The following is a 24,665-nucleotide window of genomic DNA, read 5'->3' as shown; positions in this document are numbered from 1 at the left end:
GTCTTTCTATCTATTCTCTATGGTTCTTCTATTTCATCTGTTAATGGATTCTATGGTTTCTCTAAAACATTCTATTTCCATGCCAATTTCTCCTCTTCGTTTTCCATTGTCAAAGACCTGTCCTTGGAGTACTGTCTGTTCTATTAGATTATATTTCTATGGCCTCATTGTACCACTCTCCTCTCTCACCCACCCCAGGACGAGCAGATCAGATCATATCTGCCTCCTCTCCTTCTGTGGATCTCCCCCGTGCCTCACCTGCCATCCCCCTGCCCTCCCCCAACCTCTCCTTACTCTCCCCTCAGCTCCTACCCTCCCCCACCCTCCCCCATCCCTCCCCCCAGCTCCTGCCCTCCCCCAACCTTCCCCTGACTTCCCCAGCTGACCCTGTACTTAACCCCAATCGTAACGGACAGAGACACAGGGGACCGGCCCAGGCTAGGCCCCAACAGGCCCAGCCCCAACAGCCTGCTAAGGTCACCCAGAACCGACAGACCCCCACGGGTAAAGATCTTGCTCTCTCCCCTCACCTAGGCTGTATCAGAGCCATAAAAACATGTATAATGGATCATTGAGTCCACGTTTCTTATCCTCTGATAACAAACAAAGTTCTCTCTCACACAGCTCCCAGCCAATATCAGGTGGGACAACCTCTACCAAGTTAAGCCCTCATCACTGAGAGGGCCAATAGTAACAGCCGGAGTAACGATGACAACATTTAGTCCTATCACCATCTCTGTTGTCATCCAACCTCATGAAACCCAAAGCTCTCATTTGTCATGTCTGTTCACCATCAATCAATCATTCATTGGATGTCATCGTAGCTTACACATAACACTGTTGTCATCATAGATCATACACTGTTGCTATGGGTTGAAGTTGTTTGTGTTGCACCACATACCTGTGTTCAAATACATGTGTATTTGAGTATCTGGTATTTAAAATACTTTTTGAGTACTTTCAAATACACAACTCAAAACAAGTACTTTTATTTGAGAATTTGTATGGTTATTTGTAAAAACCAAATAGTCTACCAAATGTATTTGAGAGTATTTTTTTCAAATACTTATTTCAAATACTATTTTCAAATACTTGCAGGTTAAATGCATTGGATTATATTTGATTATTTTCAAATACTTTCCAAGTGTATTTCTAAATACATTAAAATATTCAACTACTTGTCTTTTCAAATAAAATGTATCTGAACACTTACTTTGAATGCATGCAAAAGTAATTGAGATATTTGAACCCAGGCCTGTTGTACCCTCAACCCCTTCTCCATCCTTATAGGTGCAGTGAAATGTGTTGTTTTATAGGGTTAGCCATAGTAGTACAGTGCCCCTTGAGCAAATTGTTCAAGGGAACATTGACAGATTTTTCACCTAGTCAGCTCGAGTATTCAAACCAGAGTATTCAAACCTGGCTACCTGCCGCCTACCATTACAATGAACTATACACCTCCACCCCTCCATCACTCGTGCCTATCCACCTCCACCCTCATTCCACCACACTCACCGCATTCCTGATCATTTCAGATACTGGAGAGTTTGCTCACTTGCATTATTCAATCATCCAACTTTTATGGAATATAATAGAAGGTCTGTTGAAGTTTTGTTTCGTATCCTCATGGATTCTTTTCACTTCACTCTTCCTTTCCACATCTGCATCTTTCTTTCATTCATTCATTTACCCACTCACTCATTCATTTACCCACTCACTCATTCATTTGTTTATCATCCAGGGCTGCTACCATCTCAGCTGAATGACCCCTGAACCTTGTCTCCATGGAATCGGACCCCGTCTCTCTCTAACCCCTCTACTACACCTCTCTTTGTTCATCTAGGTACCAGCTTCCTGAGACCTTTGACCCCTACCGAGCCTCGCTCTCCTTCACGCCCTGTCGTTGTCACGGTGGCCAGAAACACAACGTTGCCTCGCAGTCGCGTCTCTCTCTACTCCACCCCTAACGGCATCAGACTTCTCTCTCTACCCAGGGACACCAACACCAACTCCTCCCTCACCTCCGACACACCAGGGGGTAATGGAGCAATCTTTTCCTCTTCTTCCTCCTGCTCACCCTCCTCTTCCTTATCTTTCTCTTCCTCCCCAGCACTACCTTGGGTCTCACCCTCTCTACCTCCTCTCACTCTCTCTCACACACACAGATCAACCGATCTGGGTGGCATGGGCTCTTGGTCCAGAGTGAACCATAGAATGTGTAATATGCCTAATAATGTCTGCCAATGTTTTTGGACGCATATTTGCATTCGTGTGTGTGTCCAGTACATGTGGTCCAGACAGTAAGTCTCTCCAAAACCTCCTTCCCTGCACCCATACTCAGAGGCCCTCCCCTTTGGCATACGTTTCACGCCTGTACCTCTAGGAACAGCGGCGTCTCAGAGGTCAGGGTCGTTAATGTGATTTACGCTCCCTATGGTCGCCCGGTCGACCAATTTATCCGGGAAGGTTGGCCGGCTCTTTGACTAGGACATAGATCACATTTACACCAGTCATGCCAAACCAAGCCAAGCACTGGGCAGCAGCACTGGGCAGCTAGCACCACCACAGCATGGCACACACAGATCTAGAACTTCCAGACCCCTCTGAGAGAGAGAGAGCGAGAGGGAGAGGGGGAGAGCAGGGGAGAGAGAGGGAGAGGAGAATGCTCTACTGCAGGGGTGTCAAACACCTTTTGCCCCTGGGCCTGGATTTGGTCTTCAACCAGGTCCAACCAGGGCCACACTGAAAATTGGTTATATTTCCAAAATGTACAAAGAATTGTCCTCTATCCAATGTTTTGGGAACTTTTATTCTCCCTGACTGTCTAGCTTTCATTTTGGTGATTGTTAGCGAGCTGGACACAGTCAAGAAACTGCATGACTGTAGGTCCATTATCATTTCTACATATTTTCCTTTTGGTTTTAGTCATTTTGACGTATATTTGAAGTATATTTGATTATGTTGGTGCTTCTGAAGGAGACAGAGTATTATGTTGGATCACACTGAAATCTGAAACTTTCCTTATTTTCCTTTCTGTCCCTTGGTTTAGAATATTCCCTCGACAGGTCTGGTACTGAGCGGTCCTCTCGTGTGTTCTTAGCATGTCTTTGCTGTGTTTTCGAGGTGTGCGGATGTGTTTAATTCAATGAGCCCTCTTCTCCCTCCAACAGCCGACTGGGAGCACAATAAGGGCCTTGCTCTTCCCAAACCTGCCACCTGGTCCAGAAAGCGACTGGGTAAAAAACAGAGACGATCGTTACTTCTCAGTGTGTCTCTCACCCACTAACCCATCTCCCACGAGAGATGCCATTTTGTTTTACTTCCTTGCAGTGAGCCCTCCATGAGCTTAAGTCACAACAACCTGTTCCTGTCCTATGATTGGCCAGCTTGTCTGTATGTCTGTGTGACTGTCCATTCTTATTGGACAGCCTGTCTGTCCATCAGCATCACCGTCCACTTACGTACTGTGCCTGTTATTGTTAGTGTGGGTCTGCAGGCGTGTTTGTCCATGTTTTCACTGTCAATATGACTGAGACTGAAGAATAATTCTCTCCCTCTCATCATAATGCTACAGTCTGACCCTAGACCTATTGTTCAGGTCGAAAAGGACCAAATCCTATAGTAACATGAGATCTGGAAGCATGGCTTGACTTTTCACACAAATCTCTCCGTGACATCAATGCATGATTTTCTCGAAAATGTGTTATATCTCAAGCCCAAAATGACCACACTCACCAATGTTGACACCTCACTTCACTCTAATGAGTTAGTGGCGGCAGTTTCTGCTTCAGTCTCAGCCAGTGTGTGTGTCTGTGAAACTGGGACGGTTTCAGAGGTCTTCTAGGAGCCGCAGGGCTCGCTGGAAGCAGCTCTACTCAATGAAAACACACTTTGTCTTTGCCCGCCGTCATCACACACACCACACCGCAAAAGTCAATCATGGATGTATTCATGATGTCGAAACAATCCGTCAGTGGTGTCTGTCTGTCAGTCTTGGGTTTATTTGTATCCTATTTATATGGTTCCAACCGCCTCCTGAAGCATGTGTTGCTCAGGGTGAATTCTGTACTAAATGGATTGTAAGTCTCATGTTTGATTTGATGTTGTTCAACTGTAAATGTCCTCTAAATAGGTTTAAAATCATACAGTGTTATGAGCCTGTGTTGCAACAGTCAAAACAGCGAAGCTGTAAAACAGTGGAATATTTTCTCTGGTAATATTGTTCTAGGCAAACCATAAAGCTTTGAACAGTGTTGTTTCACTGTCTCACCAGAGAGGAGTCTGACAGAAACCAGCACTCACAAAACTTTACTGCTGTTAACGCTCACACTTCAAAACAGTGTGTGAGCACGTGCGTAAGAGCATGTGTGTCACTGCTGTTGTAAAACAGTGCAGCAGTGAGGTGTTTGTCACCCAAAGTGCCCAGTGTGTGTTTTGCGGGGTGTTGTTGTGAGCAATCTGATTATCCCATTACCAGCTATAGGGTTCAGGATGATGAACAGAGCTTCCTGATGACATCACTTCCACATTCCCATAACTCTGATCCCCATCACACAAAGTTTGACCTTTAATTATTTTTTTTATACTGCATTTAAGGAGCCACAGAGTTTTTCACACAATATGTACATTTGCTTTGGTTGAAAGCGGCACGCGCACTGTGTCTCTCCAGGATTTGCCCACCCTTGGCCTCAAATTCTACTTAACCTTGTCTGATCTCTGGTGCCCCACTGAGGTATGGAGAGCTCCCTGATTTATCACTGACAGAGTGTCAGGCATGCTGTGGTCAAATCTAGCTGTGCCAGGGGGGTCAACACAAGCCAAGTTAATATTTATGAATTGATTGGGGGGGTTGACATAGGTCAAGGGTAATATTTATGAATGGTCTAGTCCTGACAAGGAGGGCTTAGGAACATCAGAACCCCTAGAGGTGAACATGACCACTAATCATGACTAATCATGTCATGGGACCTCCCACCAGTTTCTGTCTGGAAAGAGCCTGAACGGCAGAGAAGGAGACATGCAAGCCAGGTGGTCGCAGCCATTGATATTTAGTGAATAGAATGAGCCAGGCTAGCAAGTACACCAAGTCTACGGTATGTCCAGTCAGTGCATTTATTCAATGAGACCTGTGCTATGGTTGCCAAACCTCAGTTTGGTCCAGAGTAAAGCTATTCAGGGAGAATTTTCTATTTCCTGAATGAGATTGCAAATAGTAGATCCCAGTTCAGTTTGAGTTGTTTGAGTGGCTTGTTCTGAGTTTGATATTCCAGTGTCTTTATCACAGAGCTGTGTTCTGTGAAGACTCGATGTCTGGAAACATGGCCCCAGTGATGTACTGGGCCGTACGCACTACCCTCTGTAGCCACATACAGTCAGATGCTGAGCAGTTGCCATTCCAGGTAGTGATACAACCGGTCAGGATGCTCTCGATGGTGCAGCTGCATAACTATTTGAGGATCTGGGGACCCATGCCAAATCTTTTCAGTCTCCTGAGGGGGAAAAATGTGTCTTGGTGTGTTTGGACCATGATAGTTTGTTGGTGATCTGGACACCAAGGAACTTGAAACTCTCAACCCCCTCCATTTCCGCACCGTCAACGTTAACGGGAGCCTGTTCGGACCTCCTTTTCCTGTAGTCCACTATCAGCTCCTCTCTCTTGCTCAAATTGAGGGAGAGGTTGTTGTCCCCTATAGGCTGATGGTGTTGAAGTCATGCTTGGCCACGCAGCAGTGGGTGAACAGGAGTACAGGAGGGGCCCCAGTGTTTTTATATGAAAGCTGGTTCTACACAGCAAATTGGCCAGTGTTACCTAGAGCAGACTTTTCAGTGTAGCATTTCTAGTGTTGATTCAGGAATTTAATTAACTCTCTAATAGTGAGATTAACACTCAGTAGTGTAAAATAACCCCAGTGTTGGTGTTAATAACCAATATTGAATGTGAGAGTGTGATTGTGTCAGTTTTACTGTGTGGAAACGTTCCCATCAAAACCAAGGCCATCATTATCATAATTCCAAGAATGCTCTACTGCATTAAAACATTTTAAGAATTATTTTTAATATATGTGTTTTTGCATGTATATTGATTGCTTGATACATTTTTCTAAACTAATCCAATCAGTTAGTTAGACGTATTGCACCCGTTACTAAAATGGTTGTTCCAGCTTAAATGGATTAGGCAGTCTCCTTCATAGTAGTCTCATTTACTAACCCTGACAGTCATTCTGAATGCAGGTTACAGGTGAATAAAAATTCCAACTTTTGGATGTCTTATCCCTGGCTGGATTCCAGCACAATATGCTTGCAGGCTTGACGTGGCACGTAAACCAGGAGGTTCCTAACACCACTGTGTTAGGGTAAAACTTGACCATCAAAGTAAGGCTTTATGATATACAGTATCAGTCAAAGGTTTGGACACACCTACTCATTCAAGGGTTTTTCTTTCTTTTTACTATTTTCTACATTGTAAAATAATATTGAAGACATCAAAACTATGAAATAACACATATGGAATCATGTAGTAATGAAAAAAGTGTGTTTTATATATGTTTCATATATTTGTTATATATGTTTAAGTGTGTTTCAAAATATGTTTTATATTTGAGACTCTTCATTGTAGCCACCCTTTGCCTTGATGACAATTTTGCACATTTTGGCATTCTCTCAACCAGCTTCATGAGGTAGTCACCTGGAATGCATTTCAATTAACAAGTGTGCCTTGTTAAAAGTTAATTTGTGGAATGTCTTTCCTTAATGCATTTGAGCCAATAAGTTGTGTTGTGACATGGTAAGGGTGGTATACAGAAGATAACCCTATTTGGTAAAAGACCAAGTCCATATTTTGGCAAGAACAGATCAAATAAGCAGAGAGAAACGACAGTCCATCATTACTTTAAGACATGAAGGTCAGTCAATCCAGAACATTTCAAGAACTTTGAAAGTTTCTTCAAGTGCAGTCACAAAAACCATCAAGAGCTATGATGAAACTGGCTCTCATGAGGACTGCCACAGGCAAGGAAGACCCAGAGTTACTTCTGCTGTTGAGGATAAGTTCATTAGAGTTAACTGCCCAAATAAATGCTTCACAGAGTTCAAGTAACAGACATGTCAACATCAACTGTTCAGAGGAGACTGTGGGAAACAGATCTTCGTGGTCAAATTGCTGCAAGGAAACCACTACTAAAGGACACTAATAATAAGAAGAGACTTGCTTGGGCCAAGAAACATGAGCAATGGAAATTAGACTGGTGGAAATCTGTCCTTTGGTCTGATGAGTCCAAATTTTGGTTCCAACCGCCGTGTCTTTGTAAGGTGCAGAGTAGGTGAACGGATGATCTCGGCATGTGTGGTTCCCACCATGGAGCATGGAGGAAGGGGTGTGGGGGTGTTTTGCTGGTGACACTGTCAGTGATTTATTTAGAATTCAAGGTACACTTAACCAGCATGGCTATCAAAGCATTCTGCAGCGTTACACCATCCCATCTGGTTTGCGCTTAGGGGGACCATCATTTGTTTTTTAACAGGACAATGACCCAACACACCTCCAGGCTGTGTAAGGTCTATTTGACCAAGAAGGAGAGTGTTTGAGTGCTGCATCAGATGACCTGGCCTCCACAATCACCTGACCTCAACCCAATTGAGATGGTTTGGGATGAGTTGGACCGCAGAGTGAAGGAAAAGCAGCCAACATACGCTCAGCATATGTGGGAACTCCTTCAAAACTGTTGGAAAAGCATTCCAGGTGAAGCTGGTTGAGAGAATGCCAAGCGTGTGCAAAGCTGTCATCAAGGTAAAAGATGGCTACTTTGAAGAATCTCAAATATAAATTTGTTTAACACTTTTTTGGTTACTAACTAATTGTGTTTTTTCATAGTTGTGACTCCTCCACTATTATTTTACAATGTCCAAATATTAAAAATAAAGAAAAATCCTTGCATGAGTAGGTGTGTCCAAACTTTTGACTTGTACTGTATATAATGTGTTGTCATAAACAGTTTACTTTTAATGGTATCATTTGCCTTCCATACTTCTTCACAGGACTGAAAATGAATGAATTATGTGTGACTAACAAATACATTCATGGGTGGGAACCAATTCACTTGAAAAGTCAAGGCAGTGTCACGCTCTGACCTTAGATATCTCTGTTTTCATTATATTTTGGTTAGGTCAGGGTGTGACTAGGGTGGGTACACTAGTTTTTTGCATTGTCTAGGGTTTTTGTATGTCTAGGGTTGTTGTTGGTCTAGGGTTTTTTGTATTTCTATGTTGGCCTGATATGGTTCTCAATCAGAGACAGCTGTTTATCGTTGTCTCTGATTGGGGATCATATTTAGGCAGCAATTTCCCCTTTGTGTCTCGTGGGATTTTATCTATGTGTAAGTTGCCTGTCAGCACTTGTTTGAATAGCTTCACGGTTCATTTTGTTCAGGGTTCATTCTTTAAATAAATAAGAATGTACGCATACCACGCTGCGCCTTGGTCTCCTTCGTACGACGAACGTGACAGGCAGACTGGGAAATTATATTGGAGGTGTGGCTTAGTGTGGGCTTTAAAGTTGTTATTTTTTGCCACCCGTGAGTGGAAATGTTGTCCCAGTTTAAGTAGTCTATGGTAATGTTAATTAAAGTTTGAGCATATCATCTATCAGTTTGGAAGTCTTTATAAATAGTTAGAGAAAAGCATATGGCAATAAATATTAGTGTATAGTCCTTAACTTCTTAGTGATCCCTTCACCCGCCAATCCCGTTAACGGGATTGATTTGACAACACCCAGTGAAATAGCAACACGCAAAATTCAAAAACAGAAATATTCATAATAATTCATAAATCATACAAGTGTTATACATGGGTTTAAAGATGAACTTCTTGTTCATCCAGCCACAGTGGTAGATTTCAAAAAGGCTTTACGGTGAAAGCAAACCATGCTATTATCTGAAGACAGCACCCCATCAAACATACACATGAAAATCATAATTCAACCCGCCAGGCACAACACAAAAGTCAGAAACAACATATAATTCATGGTTTACCTTTGAAGATCTTCTTCTGTTGGCACTCCAATATGTCCTTTTGTTCGATAAATTCTGTTGTTATATATCCAAAATGTTCATTTATTTGGTGCGTATGATTCAGAAAATACACCGGTTCCAACTCGCGCAACATGACTACACATTGTCTAATTAGTTACCTGTAAACTTGATCCAAAATTTCAAACTTTCCTAATCCAACTTTAGGTATTTTTAAACGTAGGAATAAACTGTGTTCAATACCGGAGGAAAACAATGTGGAGCGAGCTTTCAGGTCACGCGCCCCAACCACAACAATACACTTCACCCGACCCTCATTCTGAACAGGGCTACTTCATTTCTCAAAGGAAAAACATCAACCAATTTCTAAAGACTGTTGACATCTAGTGGAAGCGTTAGGAACTGCATGCCACTGCCTTAGAATTCTAGATTCCCATAGAAATCCCATTGAAAAGAGAATGACCTCAAAAGATTTTCCTGGATGGTTTGTCCTCAGGGTTTCGCCTGCCAAATAAATGATGTTATACTCACAGACATCATTTTAACAGTTTTTTAGTTTCTATACAAATCTACCAATTATATGCATATCCTAGCTTCTGGGCCTGAGTAGCAGGCAGTTTACTTTGGGCACACTTTTCATCCGGACGTGAAAATAGTGCCCCCTAGCCTTCACCGAACACTGAGTGACCTTGTCAAGAGATACCGACCTCTTGGTGTGATGGTTAAAAATACTATATTAGCTGTTATTGCATAACACCATTGGTGAAAACTATAGGCACTTCCTAGTAAATTTAACACTCAAAAGTGTGGACCTGTATATAGACACTGGCGCAGTGTTAAATGTGACTGTTAGTGTATAACACTGGATCATTTGCTGTGTAGTAGGGTTATGGTGGAAGGTTATTAATTAAGAGTTGACATGTTTGGGGTTAGTCACATAGACTATGGCGGTGCAATGTAGTAGAAATTCTCAAGATACTTTTTTTTTTTACATTTCAAGTCCAATCTATTGAACCTGTTTGAATGGCATTGCTCCTCGGGTGTGGTCACAGTTAGCACTCTCCTCCACCCCCATCTTTTCTCCATGGTTTCAGTTGACACTGCAACTTCTCTCTTCTATATCCCCCTTTTTCAAAAGCACAACATCCATCCTCACTTATGAGTTAGGGCTCTCTTCAGTGCACTCCAGCAGCCTCCATTGCTGTTTCAGTTCCTAACCCTAACATGGCCTCTATTTCCCAGGCTCCCCTGCAGTTCTGCAACCCTTTCTTCCTGTCAACAAGAGGCCCAACCTGGTGGGGAAATCAGGGAACAAGGGTGAGGGCAACACTGACCAATGTTTTGACTACTGAATACTTTGACTTCTGTTTAAGCAACACTTTACCAAAATGTTCCACATTTTGCACTTCTTAATTTTGCTGTCATCTTGATGATTATATTTTAACAACCTTCCCTCAGTTAAGTTTTATTTAGATTCTTAAGCACCTTGCACTTCTCTGAAGAATACTCACACAGCTTGAGACGCAACACCTGTGTGTGTGTGTGTGTGTGTTTGTGCGTGCGTGCGTTTGTCTGAGTGTGTGTAAGTGTGTGTGCCTGTGTGTATGCAAGTGCGTGTGCCTGTGTGTATGCAGTATGTTTGTGTTGTTCTGACTGACTTCTCTTACGAAACACCAACATGATGCAACACACATATTTCATATCTTCTCCCTCAGCAGGAAATCAACTCAGATTCACCTGGGTGATGTCTGCAGCAGATGACCATAACTGTATTTGTAGTTAACATGACTGACCAGTGTTCGGTCCCCTCTGTTCTCAGATAAGCTGACGGACCTGAAGCAGGGAGACAAAGCGTCCATCTTGAGGTCCTTCCCTCTAGTCACGGCTAAGCCCACCAAACAAAAGACCACAACCCTCACCCCGGCCTTGAATGGTAAGATTCAGTGATGAGTGCACTTTCGTTTATAATAATGTCTTTGTGCATTCATGTTTGTGCATGTGTGTGACCATGTAGGTGTGTGTGTTTGAATCATGCTACATCTGAGTTTAATAGTTAGTGTGAAAGATTATCTGAGTTCAGAGAGAGAGAGACCAAAGCTGGCTGAGAGAGCTGCCAGGGAATGCTAACACATCACAGTACTATTCATAACAAACTTCTCACTCTGCGGTTCTCAATCTCATTTTCTGTCTTTCTGTAGCCACGGGTGACAACTCCTCTGTGTTCAGCTCTCTCCCTACTTCGGAAGTGGACGCCATGGGCAAGAAGCGCTTCGTAGGTAAGGACACATGCATTATAACAGTCTTCAACAAACCCACATGATTAAACTCACAGTGGACAGGGCCGGAGAATCCCGGGTGTGGAGCTGGTAAAAAACGGGGGAAATTGATCTTGCAACTGGAGGGCTGCTGGGTTAATAATCCTAACAGCAATTCCCTATTGTTGGGCCCTTGAGCAAGGCCCTTAACCCCACCCCACAACCCCATCCAGGCGCGCTGCACTGCAGCTTGACCCTGTGCTCCTCTCACCTGTGTGTCTGTATGATGTGTGCAGGAGGGAGCTGTGACAATGGACAATGAAAGTTGTATTGTATCACTGTGGACATTAGCCCGGAGAACAAAAACCTTTTGTGCTTCCTCTTACCGCCAGTTGTTTTGGATTGTCTTGCCTGTACTCACTACCCAGATTCTTGGATGAGCTCCAGTTGACTTAGAGCTCTTGTCTACGGAGTACAAAGCAGATCAATGAGTTAGCCTAATTTTGATAAACAACACATTTTCTGGTTCATTAAGAAAGCCAAACTTCGATAAGTGTTTTTGGGTGTTGAGTCAATTAGACTATGCTCGTTTCAATCTTATCTTTCAAAGAAAATAAAACGTTATTTCATTATATAGTGTTTAGGCAAGTTAGCTGGCTTACCAACCTGGTCTCAGAGCATTTCGTATCATTCGTATCAATCCAAAGCACTCCATTTGGTATTTTATTAGGATCCCCATTAGCTGTTGCAAAAGAGGCAGCTACTCTTGCTGGGGTCCACGCAAAACATGCAACATAATACAGAATGACATAATACAGAACATCATTAGACAAGAACAGCTCAAGGACAGAACTACATACATTTTTAGAAATGCATACACACAAACTATCATATCATTTAGTATGATATGTTGCGAATTACAATTCATATGATATGTTATGAATTTGCAAAATGTACAATATTTTACTTTTTTTTGTGGCTAACGTTAGCTAGGCTAGGGGTTAGCGTTGAGGTTAGGAGTTAGGTTAAAGGGTTAGCATTAGGGGAAGGGTTAGCTAGAAGGGTTAGGGGAAGGTTTAGCTAACATGCTAAGTAGTTGCAAAGTAGCTAAAAAGTAGTAAGTAGTTGCAAATTAGCTAAAGTTGTCTGTGATGAGATTCAACCACACATCCTTTGGGTCGATAGACGTTTGCGTTATACACCCACCCATCCACCCTCCTTTCCTTTTGGTTTGCCTTAAGTAACCGTTTGTCTTATGTAACCATACCAAACCTAACGTATACTAATTTCAGTGTCCCAGATTTACATTTACTATGTTACGTCTAGTCTATGAGACCAGGCTGGGCTTACTTACTCCTTTCTACTGCTTTGTAGTATACCACTCTGATGTGAGAGATGTAAACAACAATACAACTATACTGCTGATCATAAGCTGTTTTGAGATTTGTTTCAATGGCTGCAAAGTATAGGAATTTGACAAATATTAAATTAATTTCCTGTTTGTAATTAATGTGTCTTGAACGCAGAAGGAATACAATATGTGGCACTACAATATAGTGCATTGAAATACATTTAAGTAAATCTGTAGTTATTTTTTCATTATTTTTCCTTTTCCAATTGTGTTCCTCTGTGGCTCAGTTGGTAGAACATGGGCCTCGCCACAGCAGGATAACTAGTTCGATTCCCGATTACCCTTACGTAAAATGTATGCACGCATGGTCATCGCTTTGGATAAAAGCGTCTGCTAAATGGCATATATTTTTCTAATCCTACAGACTTCTGTCTTTTAAGTTATTATTGTTTGAACACCAATTCTTTAATTTCTCCTGCAGCCCCTCATGTGATCTATAAGACTGACAAGAAGCCAGACGAACCGTGTTCCATAACAAAGTCCCTCAGCTTCTTCCCTGAGGAGGAGGGGGTGGAGCAGAACGTCACCGCACCCCCCCGCTTGCCCCCCTCCAACCTCACCGTGGTTACTGTAGAGGGATGCCCCTCCTTCGTCATCCTGGACTGGGAGAAGACCGACAACGACACCACAGGTTAAGGGGGAAGTGTGCTTGTGTTTGTGTACGTGCGTGCGTGTGTGTGCGTGCGTGCATGTACGTGCGTGCGTGTGCGTGCGTGCATGTGCGTGCGTGTGTGTGCGTGCGTGTGTGTGCGTGCAGCAGCACATACCCAAAGAGGTTCATAAAACACTCCTGGTTATGGAAGAGTGAAGTCCTAACGCATAAGACTCTGTTACAATGGGTATTTTAATAACGTTATGAAACTCCATCTGTGCTCAATCAGGATATTTCTCTCTACAATTAAAACAAGTTGTGGAGATTTGAGACTACATCTTTTCAGAGCACTTTCTTTGGGGCCAATCCTTGCCAACCCCACCCAAATCCTCTGAATCCTGTGTCAAATGTTTATACTTGCCTTGTTAAGATGCTGCTGTGCACATTTAAAATGAAAATTTTTATGTTAATATCCCATCTGTATGACATGAAGTTGTAAAGATGTAAGTAAACATGTGCGTGGATGTGTGGATGTGATTCCATGTGTGGATTTCCTGCTTCCCCTTTGACAGAGTATGAGGTCATTTCAAGAACCCATGGACCCAATGGAGAAGAGGTGTCCATCCTGACCACCAACCAGACTCACACTGCAGTGGAGAACCTAAAACCAGAGAACAGGTGTTTGTTTTTATGTGGTGTATGAAGGCTTGCTGGAGCAGGGTTGGGTTGGTAAGGCTCAATGTGTTTATTAATGATGCTGGATCCTGGTCTTGGTTTTGGCTGGGATCTACAGATTCAGAGTATAAACCAGATTTACCAGAACCTACCACTGGGCTGGATTTGCTCGCCCACAGACCACCATCTAAACATCACACATGGAACAGCCATTAGAAGTGTGTGTGTGTGTGTGTGTGTGTGTGTGTGTGTGTGTGTGTGTGTGTGTGTGTGTGTGTGTGTGTGTGTGTGTGTGTGTGTGTGTGTGTGTGTGTGTGTGTGAGGTATTGAGTGTTAGTGTGTGTGTCTGTGAAAGAGAGAAGGGGAGAGAAAGACAGAAAGAAAGAGAGAGGGAGGAAAATGGAGAGAGAAATGGGGTCACAAGCAATCACTGGCCTCGATGCACAAAAGGCTGTCTGGAGAATAAAGATATCAAGTGTCACAGTGTTGGAGATGGGTGGAATATAAACTCAAGCTCCACAAAAGTTATGATTATGGTGAACAAGAGTGACTAAGGTTTCCTTTACTGGGAAAGCATGGCATTCGGGATTGAAAGTATATCAAAAATGAGATTTCGGTATTTACTGAGCTAGGCACACCAGTGCCTTGACACCGTGTTGACTATTTATCTTTCCCTTCTTTTTCAGTTACGAGTTCAAAGTGAAACCCAAGAATGAGCTTGGGGAAGGGCCTGCCAGCGAGCCAGTGTTGTTCAACACAGAGTCAGGTAGGTGGAGAGTGGAAATGGACTCCCAGCCAATGTATCGGATTACACTTATGTAATGGATCCGGAATGGAGGCCAGCTCCAGATAGCCGTTCCACCAGCATGGATGGATCTAGAATTAGCTTATCTTTCCCATATCCTAACATTAGGCACCGATCCAATCAGTTTTGAGCGTTGACAACCGCATAGTGGATGTTTTGGCGGTGTTGGAGGTGTAACTGTGGTATGACCTGACAAATCAGTGAGCGGCTGCTCTTGTATGTCACAAACCACTCCTTTTCTTATTATTCCTGCCCTGTTAGAACTTCCAAATGGCAATAGTAAACTACAGGCTAATGCATGTTTTCATGTTCATTTGGATGGGGGAATTTATAACCTATCACCATCTAATCGAGGTGTAGACAATAGAATCACACATTGGAGTGTTTGAAAGTAACGTGCCTGCATGAACTTCTAACGCGGATTTGTCGGATATGATGTCGGGTGTGTTTTAAAAATTTTTTTTTTACATCCAATGGCAGTGTCCGCAATAAGGTAATGCAAGGAGCAGCTCTAACACAGTTCCACATCCAACACCGGCAAAACAACCGCTATGTGGATGTCTGCTAACGCAGATCTGATATCATCTAGCACTGAAGCGTTGATGGAAAGAATGCAAAACTGACCTTAGATCAGTGTCTAGACCACAATTCCCACCGTTAGCATCGTAGAGCCCCATTAGCTGTGCTGGTGAATTAGTAAAAGTCAATCATCAATCAGCAACCACACCGACTGTTTCAATTGTAATACTTTGCATTAGCCTGGCTTAGCCTCTAACTGACGTATCTAACAGGATCCCTGATAGCTTTCCAGGTGTGTCGCAAATTAGTCACTTGTTAATAGGACATCTTAGCCTTTAGCTAATAGATGTGTGTAAATAGTTAGCTGCTTGCTACCTATTTTTAGTAATTTAGCAGACGCTTTTATCCAGAATGACTTCCACTGGTGAGTGCATACATTTTTCATACTTTAAAAAACCCCAAATCTCTCTCTCTCGCTTCTTCATTTTGGAAGAAATTCATTTTTAAAAACTGTTCAACTATTGTCTTTCTCTCTTTTTGAGTCAACTAATCGCCACATTTTATGCACTGCAGTGCAGATTCATTCTCTGATCCTTTAATTGGGTGGACAACATGTCAGTTCATGCTGCAAGAGCTCTGATAGGTTGGAGGACATCCTCCGGAAGTTGTCATAATTACTGTGTAAGTTTATGGAAGGGGGTGAGAACCATGAGCCTCCTAGGTTTTGTATTGAAGTCAATGTACCCAGAGTAGGACAGAAGCTAGCTGTCCTCCAGCTACACCATGGTGCTACCCAACAGAGTGCTGTGGAGTTTACTGTAGACTTCATAGACTTGTTACTTCATTGCAAAACTGTGTGATTTCGTCAATTATTTGGTGGCATGAATATATTTAGTATAGTTTTTAGTAATGTTTCACTATTTTTTATTTTGATGAAATTCACTGAGGAGGATGAATTCCCTTCTTCCTCTGAGGAGCCTCCCCTGCCCTACTCCTGTACACAACACACACTCACCTCCAGAAAGAGATGGAGAGCTAACGCCAGGGTGCAACTTTCCAAAGGGAGGGTATAGGGACCTGATCATATTGGACATTGATAGGCTTAGAGTTTAAGCCCTCATGGTCAGGGAAAACTCTTGGCCCAAGTCATAGTCACATAATAGTTACAGATGGACCAGATTTTCGGAGTAATATCATATCCGTTATGCACACTAAAATACTCGATCATGTCAATGAGCTAATTTGATCCAAAGCAACATTGTGTCTAAACAGTAATAAGACTCCACTGGGACTGTGCTGGGCTAATGTCCAATGCTGTGGTGAAAGTACTAATAGAGAAGAGTGATTGGTCAAATGGTTCTTTACCCTGTAGTGAAATCCCTGGGAGACACAACGTTTTATGTGCTAACTAGAACAATGTGCTAACTAGGACAATGTGCTAACTAGGACAATGTGTTAGCTACAACAATGTGCTAACTAGGACAATGTGCTAACTAGAACAATGTGCTAACTAGAACAATGTATTGTGTTTTTGTTGTAATCTGAACCATGGTTTTAATATGATCCGTTATTTCCCAAGGGTGAGTATGGTTCTATTACTGTATTAATTAATGTGGTAATAATGGACTGATGTGTGACTAACGATGCCTTCTCTCTTTTACTCTCTCTCCTCTATAGCGGACCCTCGGGTGAGTGAGAATGTCTCAGGTGAGTGGACTCTCAGTATGTCATGTTCACACATCTTTCCTCCCTAGTTTGTATCCCATTCTCTGTGCCTTACATATCAATCCTTAGATCTTGTTTTCTCTGCTCCCTCCAGGTAAAGATGCTATCTGGACACAGTTCCCGTTCAAAGCAGATTCCTACTCGGAGTGTAATGGGAAGCAGTATGTGAAGAGGACCTGGTACCGCAAGTTTGTGGGCATTCAGCTGTGCAACTCCCTTAGATACAAGATCTACATGAGTGACTCGCTCACCGGTCAGTATAGTATAGTAAGAGTGTTTGTCTATGTTTTACTGTCTATACTATTCCTTGTATTTGTGCATGTACGTATATGAAGAGTTTATAGGTTACATTGGAATTTTCAACAAGGTTTATCTAACCAGAGCCATTACCTTTGACCTCTGACCTTGTGCAGGCAAGTTCTACAACATCGGGGACCAAACAGGTCATGGGGAGGACCACTGCCAGTTTGTAGATTCTTTCCTGGACGGACAAACAGGCAGCCAGCTATTGGCCGACCAACTACCCAGCCGATCAGGTAGAGTACTGGGCCAAATACTGGAACCCGTTAGAGACATTTGTGGGAAAGAACCGTAGACACATGTACAGGTGCCCATGACCACGGTTCTTGGTCACTTTTCAATGACTACAGAAGTTTGATGTTTCAGGGTTAACTGTGGGAAACACTGATCTCTAGACTATGTTAAAAGACCATTCACATTCCAAACCATTTGTAAAATAAGTGTTCTCATATTCCCTCTGCTTTATTGTCTCAGGCTTCTACCGGGCTATGCGTCAGGAACCGGTCAACTTCGGCGAGATCGGAGGGAACTCGCACGCCACCTACGTTGGCTGGTACGAGTGCGGAACACCCATACCTGGGAAATGGTAAGACCCCTCCACCAGAGGGGTGGCCAGGAAGATGCCTGACTGGAAGAATGATGATCTCACCAGGGTGAGAGGAGGAGGACTGAGGAGGTTTCAGTGGCCCTTGAGGTGGGCTTCTCCCTCTTGTTACCATGGAGACTGTGTCAGTATGTTACCATGGAGATGCATCTGTCTGTCTGTCAGATGGTGATGGCCCACATTCCATTGTATAAAAGTGTACAGGACCATACCTTGTCATGGAACTCTGAGTTCTTTTGTCATATCTCCTTAGGGGATCTATTCAATCCGCATACCGGAAGTTCAGCTTTACAGTGTGATTGAATATTTAAAGGCAACGTTCCTGCTTTAGCAGAGACTGCTTTTACGATAAACACTGCTTATGTCGGCTAATATCCGAAATGACCTTTAAATTTCCATCACGGAATCTGTTACTCTTCAGCTTTACAGACTGAACCGAGCCCTAAGTCTCATCTCAGTATTTATCAAACACGACATGAGGCAGTCCTCAAAGCCTGTAAAAACGGGAGAGAAGTTAATAAAGGTGTGTCAGAGTGCTTCGAGAGGTTACATATGAACGCCGGAAACTGTTGGGAAGCTGGCTCCCTGAAAATGTAATGACGTGTATGATGTTATTTATCAAGCAGTTGTTATTCAATATTCCTTGTGGCTATAACACAAAAGCCTCTGCAAAAAAAGAACGAAAGCATTACACAGGCACACACACACACTAAATTCGTCACTCATACACACATACTCAATACCCTTTCTTGATTGGTCCTGTAGGATTGACAGTTGCGGTTTGCACAATATGAAATTATTATTTATATTTTACCACAGCATTGTTGAATACTTGTTTCTGATATGCTAGAAGGGCATTCTAGAATGGACATAAAAAACATAACTGGACGGCTAGAAAAGATATCAGGACGCAACATTCGCCTACACATGCAGACCATACTCGCTACAAAGTTACAGAAAGCTAAACCATCCACCACACTAACGGAAATTGGATACATTGTAAATGCAGGTCCAACGAGGAAAAACATAGCTAGCTAGCATTGATTTGTTTATGCAGAGACATATATTTTGGAGCATCTGATGGTCTAACGTGGTGAGTAGGGCTGCTGAGGTGACTATCGCCACACCGGCAGTCATGAGATCCTAGGTGACCTTTGAGTCACAGGATTCTCCTCTTATGCACTCTGGACATGTGTTAGTAGTACCCCACTTAATTTCTAATGATCAACAGCTCACTAATGGCCTGGTGATCAGGACTCTATTGTCCCTCTAACCACTCTGACATGAATGCAAAATTAAATAAAAAATCACAACACTCAGAATAGCATGATGCTTTTAAATCTCACCTCACTATGATGATCAATTTGAAGAAAGAAGTTCAACAACAGGTTGAAACTGAGTAGAAAACATGGTCGTTGTGTACAGTGGGGCAAATAAGTATTTAGTCAGCCACCAATTGTGCAAGTTCTCCCAATTAAAAAGATGAGAGAGGCCTGTAATTTTCATCATAGGTACACTTCAACTATGACAGACAAAATGAGAAAAGAAAATCAGAAAATCACATTGTAGGATTTTGAATGAATTTATTTGCAAATTATGGTGGAAAATAAGTATTTGGTTACCTACAAACAAGCAAGATTTCTGGCTCTCACACACCTGTAACTTCTTCTTTAAGAGGCTCCTCTGTCTTCCACTCGTTACCTGTATTAATGGCACCCGTATGAACTTGTTATCAGTATAAAAGACACCTGTTCACAACCTCAGACAGTCACACTCCAAACTCCACTATGGCCAAGACCAAAGAGCTGTCAAAGGACACCAGAAACAACATTGTAGACCTGCACCAGGCTGGGAAGACTGAATCTGCAATAGGTAAGCAGCTTGGTTTGAAGAAATCAACTGTGGGAGCAATTATTAAGAAATGGAAGACCTACAAGACCACTGATAATCTCCCTCGATCTGGGGCTCCACGCAAGATCTCACCCCATGGGGTCAAAATGATCACAAGAACGGTGAGCAAAAATCCCAGAACCACACGGTGGGACCTAGTGAATGACCTGCAGAGAACTGGGACCAAAGTAACAAAGCCTACCATCAGTAACACACTACGCCGCCAGGGACTCAAATCCTGCAGTGCCAGACGTGTCCCCCTGCTTAAGCCAGTACATGTCCAGGCCCGTCTGAAGTTTGCTAGAGAGCATTTGGATGATCCAGAAGAAGATTGGGAGAATGTCATATGGTCAGATGAAACCAAAATATAACTTTTTGGTAAAAACTCAACTCGTCGTGTTTGGAGGACAAAGAATGCTGAGTTGCATCCAAAGAACACCATACCTACTGTGAAGCATGGGGGTGGAAACATCATGCTTTGGGGCTGTTTTTCTGCAAAGGGACCAGGACGACTGATCCGTGTAAAGGAAAGAATGAATGGGGCCATGTATTGTGAGATTTTGAGTGAAAACCTCCTTCCATCAGCAAAGGCATTGAAGATGAAACGTGGCTGGGTCTTTCAGCATGACAATGATCCCAAACACACCGCCCGGGCAACGAAGGAGTGGCTTCGTAAGAAGCATTTCAAGGTCCTGGAGTGGCCTAGCCAGTTTCCAGATCTCAACAACATAGGAAATCTTTGGAGGGAGTTGAAAGTCCGTGTTGCCCAGCAACAGCCCCAAAACATCACTGCTCTAGAGGAGATCTGCATGGAGGAATGGGCCAAAATACCAGCAACAGTGTGTGAAAACCTTGTGAAGACTTACAGAAAACGTTTGACCTCTGTCATTGCCAACAAAGGGTATATAACAAAGTATTGAGACAAACTTTTGTTATTGACCATATACTTATTTTCCACAATAATTTGCAAATAAATTCATAAAAAATCCTACAATGTGATTTTCTGATTTTTTTTCTCTGATTTTGTCTGTCATAGTTGAAGTGTACCTATGATGAAAATTACAGGCCTCTCTCATCTTTTTAAGTGGGAGAACTTGCACAATTGGTGACTGACTAAATACTTATTTGCCCCACTGTATGTTATTTCAAAGCTTAACACAAGGAAATTGACAGCGCTTTCTAAGGTGATGACTAATTCAAAACACCCATATGAATATTAGAGCTTACGCATGTAGACCTACATAAACTCAGCAAAAAAAGAAATGTCCTCTCACTGTCAACTGCATTTATTTTCAGCAAACTTAACATGTGTAAATATGTGTATGAACATAAGATTTAACAACAGACACAAACTTAACAAGTTCCATGTGACTAACAGAATGGAATAATGTGTCCCTGAACAAAGGGCCGGTCCAAATCTAAAGTAACAGTCAGTATCTGGTGTGGCCACCAGCTGCATTAAGTACTGCAGTGCATCGCCTCCTCATGGACTGCACTAGATTTGCCAGTTCTTACTGTGAAATGTTACCCCACTCTTCCACCAAGGCACCTGCAAGTTCCCTGACATTTCTGAGGGGAATGGCCCTAGCCCTCACCATCCGATCCAACAGGTCCCAGACGTGCTCAATGGGTTTGAGATCCGGGCTCTTCGCTGGCCATGGCAGAACACTGGCATTCCTGTCTTGCAGAAAATCACGCACAGAACGAGTAGTATGGCTGCGCGTGATTTCCTGCAAGACAGGAATGTCAGTGTTCATGCTTGAGGGGCATGTCAGGATGAGGGATTGTGTGTTCCTGGTGTAACCCGGGCAGTTGTTGTTGCCATCCTGTACCTGTCCCGCAGGTGTGATGTTCGGATGTACCGATCCTGTGCAGGTGTTGTTACACGTGGTCTGCCACTGCGAAGATGATCAGCTGTCCGTCCTGTCTCCCTTTAGCGCTGTCTTAGGCATCTCACAGTACGGACATTGCAATTTATTGCCCTGGCCACATCTGCAGTCCTCAAGCCTCCTTGCAGCACGCCTAAGGCACGTTCACGCAGATGAGCAGGGACCATGGGCATCTTTCTTTTGGTGTTTTTCAGAGTCAGTAGAAAGGCCTCTTTAGTGTTTCATAACTGTGACCTTAATTGCCTATCGTCTATAAGCTGTTAGTGTCTTAACGACCATTCCACAGGTACATGTTCATTAATTGTTTATGGTTCATTGAACAAGCATGGGAAACAGTGTTTAAACCCTTTACAATGAAGATCTATGAAGTTATTTGGATTTTTACGAATAATCTTTGAAAGACAGGGTCCTGAAAAAGGGATGTTTATTTTTTTGCTGAGTTTATAAGCCAACGCCCCAATGTTTGGGGGGGGACATAAAAGACTAAAAAGAGCAAATCAGCTCCATGTGATTTTAATTTTTTTTTAATTTAAATTTTGGCAATCGGTTCCAAAGTATTCTCGCACATAATAGAGATATGTGATCGCATACAAATGTAAGCAAGGGTTGAAATTATTATGTTTTAGTCAAATATATCTGTTTGCCCTTCTTGCGGGTAATTTGCTGTCTACAAATGTGTAATTATGTTCCAGCCCCCTGACCAAAAAGATAAAATAAATACATTTGGTACATAATTGGTCAAGCCTAAAATTAACAAATTTAGAGTTGGCCTACAATTATATTTAATTTGTATTTGATTTTGAATCGCCTAGTAATAACCACTGGTGAGTGATGTGAACATGAATTTCTGTGGTCCCTACTGTTGCAGTCATGACGCAAGTGGAGCTATGCTGTCAAATCCTCCCACGTTTCTCGTTTGACCCGTTGTTTTCAGCAACTGATATTTTTGAATTTGGTTATCATATTGAAGATTTACTAGCAACAAACTACAGTGCATTCGGAAAGTATTCAGACCCCTTGAATGTTTTTGACATTTTGTTAAGGTACAGCCTTATAAAATTGACTAAATTATTGTTTTTTTCTCATCAATTTACACACAATACCCCATAATGACAAAACGAAAACATGTTTTTAGAATTTTTTTGCTAAGTATTCAGACCCTTTGCTTTGAGACTCGAAATTGAGCTCAGGTGCATCCTGTTTCCATTGATCATCCTTGAGATGTTACTACAACTTGTTTGGAGTCCACCTGTGGTAAATCCAATCGATTGGACATGATCTGGAAAGGCACACTCCTGTCTATATAAGGTTCCATAGTTGACAGTGCATGTCAGAGCAAAAACCAAGCCATGAGGTCGACGGAATTGTCCATAGAGCTCAGCGACCGGATTGTTTCGAGGCACAGATCTGGGGAAGGGTACCAAAAAATGTCTGCAGTATTGAAGGTCCCCAAGAACACAGTGACCTCCATCAGTCTTAAAGTGAGGACGTTTGGAACCACCAACACTCTTCCTAGTGCTGGCTGCCCGGCCAAACTGAGCAATCAGGGAGAAAGGGCCTTGGTCAGGGAGGTGACCAAGAACCCAATGATCACTCTGATAGAGCGCCAGAGTTCCTGTTTTTGCTTTGTCATTATGGGGTATTATGTGTAGATGAGGAAAAAACAATTTAATCCAGTTTAGAATAAGGCTGTAACGTAACAAAATGTGGAAAAAGTCAAGAGGTCTGAATACTTTTTGAATGCACTGTACTTAGCTATCTAGCCTATTGTTTGATGTCAATGTGATCTCCTCATAATGAACAGTGTGAGTGTCCTGACGAGAAGGCAAACTTTTCTAGCTATGCCAGGCAAAATCTGTTATCAGCTCATTGTTATGGATGCATCAAAATTAATTTAAATAGAAAACAGCTTAAACAAACAAATGCATCTACTCCGCTGTTATTCTGGCTGCAGAGGTCGTGACGGTGTTGACCTTAGCTAGTTGGCTAGCTAGTTGGGACAAGAACATTGCCAGCGAGCATGGCAACGGAACATATCGAATGAACAACTGGGTCGCGCCTCTAGCAACTGAAAAATTTGAAAGTTTGTCTTAGAAAAATTTCATAAACCATTTGTTTTGCATTTCTACCGATAAATTGCCACTACTTGGTCCATTATTTACAAGTTAATATACACAACAATATTACTTTACTCCCTTAAGTCTCAAGATAAAGTTTGTATTGCAAGGTGGTTCTACTGACTTCAGGTGTGTCAAGCACTTGGAAAAACACCTGAATGGATTCTGTAGCCAATGAAAGACCAAATAAGAGAAATGAGCAGACACTGAGGCCTTGTAAGATTCAAGGGCTCAGTTGGAAAGAACGGCATAAGGGATGCTTTGTTCTTTCATCTTTAACACATTTCTAACTCATTTGGAGTCATTTCAATTTAGAGAATGTGCCAGGAATGTAATGTTATGTGGACTGATGCACATTGGAAGTTACCCAAATTGTCCACCTCTGGAGCCTGTTCAGGAGGGTGCAACATCACAGAATGTTCAAATAGGAATGTATTGTGTATATACAATGAGGAAATGTGTCAGTTTTACACAGTACATCCATCTACAACATTCTGAACATTTCAACTCACCAGTGTCTTTAGCCTTGCAATATTTTGCTGTTTGAGTTTAAATATGAGACAGCCATGTCAATAAAAGGCTTATTTATGTGGAAACCAACAACCAAATGAAGATTGTTTTACATTGTGTATGGCTGCGGCTGTTATTTTCAATCCCAATCGTTATGTTAGTGTTGAACAGAAAATTGTATTTTTGTTTCAGATATGTACAACCATTCCTGTATCTATTTTCTACAATAAAACCTTACGTATGGTTCTTGTTTTACTACTGCGCTGACTGTTGTAAATGCATTGTGCATATCTGTATGTGTGGTGTTCATATGGTCATAGCATTAGCAAGTGGACACACACACACACTAA

At 42.4% G+C, this 24,665-nt stretch overlaps 1 protein-coding gene across 7 annotated transcripts in view; it reads left to right on the top strand.

Annotated features, from left to right (window-relative positions):
• The window catches only part of LOC139380663 (target of Nesh-SH3-like), a 44,197-nt gene extending 21,388 nt beyond the window's left edge, over positions 1–22,809 (top strand). For 3 of the 7 annotated variants that reach the window (XM_071123570.1, XM_071123574.1, XM_071123572.1), the window contains 12 exons: positions 1,844–2,038; positions 10,266–10,340; positions 10,843–10,956; positions 11,222–11,299; positions 13,111–13,320; positions 13,854–13,959; positions 14,643–14,722; positions 16,958–16,987; positions 17,100–17,258; positions 17,419–17,541; positions 17,780–19,373; positions 20,865–22,809. In XM_071123570.1, coding sequence (XP_070979671.1) covers positions 1,844–2,038; positions 10,266–10,340; positions 10,843–10,956; positions 11,222–11,299; positions 13,111–13,320; positions 13,854–13,959; positions 14,643–14,722; positions 16,958–16,987; positions 17,100–17,258; positions 17,419–17,541; positions 17,780–17,895 — 1,286 coding nt within the window. In that variant the 3' untranslated portion in view covers positions 17,896–19,373; positions 20,865–22,809. Of the gene's footprint in view, positions 1–198; positions 505–1,843; positions 2,039–10,265; positions 10,341–10,842; positions 10,957–11,221; positions 11,300–13,110; positions 13,321–13,853; positions 13,960–14,642; positions 14,723–16,957; positions 16,988–17,099; positions 17,259–17,418; positions 17,542–17,779 lie in introns of all 7 variants that reach the window. The other 4 variants (XM_071123571.1, XM_071123573.1, XM_071123569.1 and 1 more) reach the window with 3 other exon arrangements.
• The last annotated feature ends 1,856 nt before the right edge of the window (positions 22,810–24,665 follow it).

This window comes from Oncorhynchus clarkii, chromosome 22, assembly GCF_045791955.1.
Source record: "Oncorhynchus clarkii lewisi isolate Uvic-CL-2024 chromosome 22, UVic_Ocla_1.0, whole genome shotgun sequence".
In the NCBI taxonomy this organism is placed as follows: domain Eukaryota; kingdom Metazoa; phylum Chordata; class Actinopteri; order Salmoniformes; family Salmonidae; genus Oncorhynchus; species Oncorhynchus clarkii.
The sequence above is the reverse complement of the archived record's forward strand: the minus strand, read 5'-3'. Positions and strand labels throughout refer to the sequence as shown.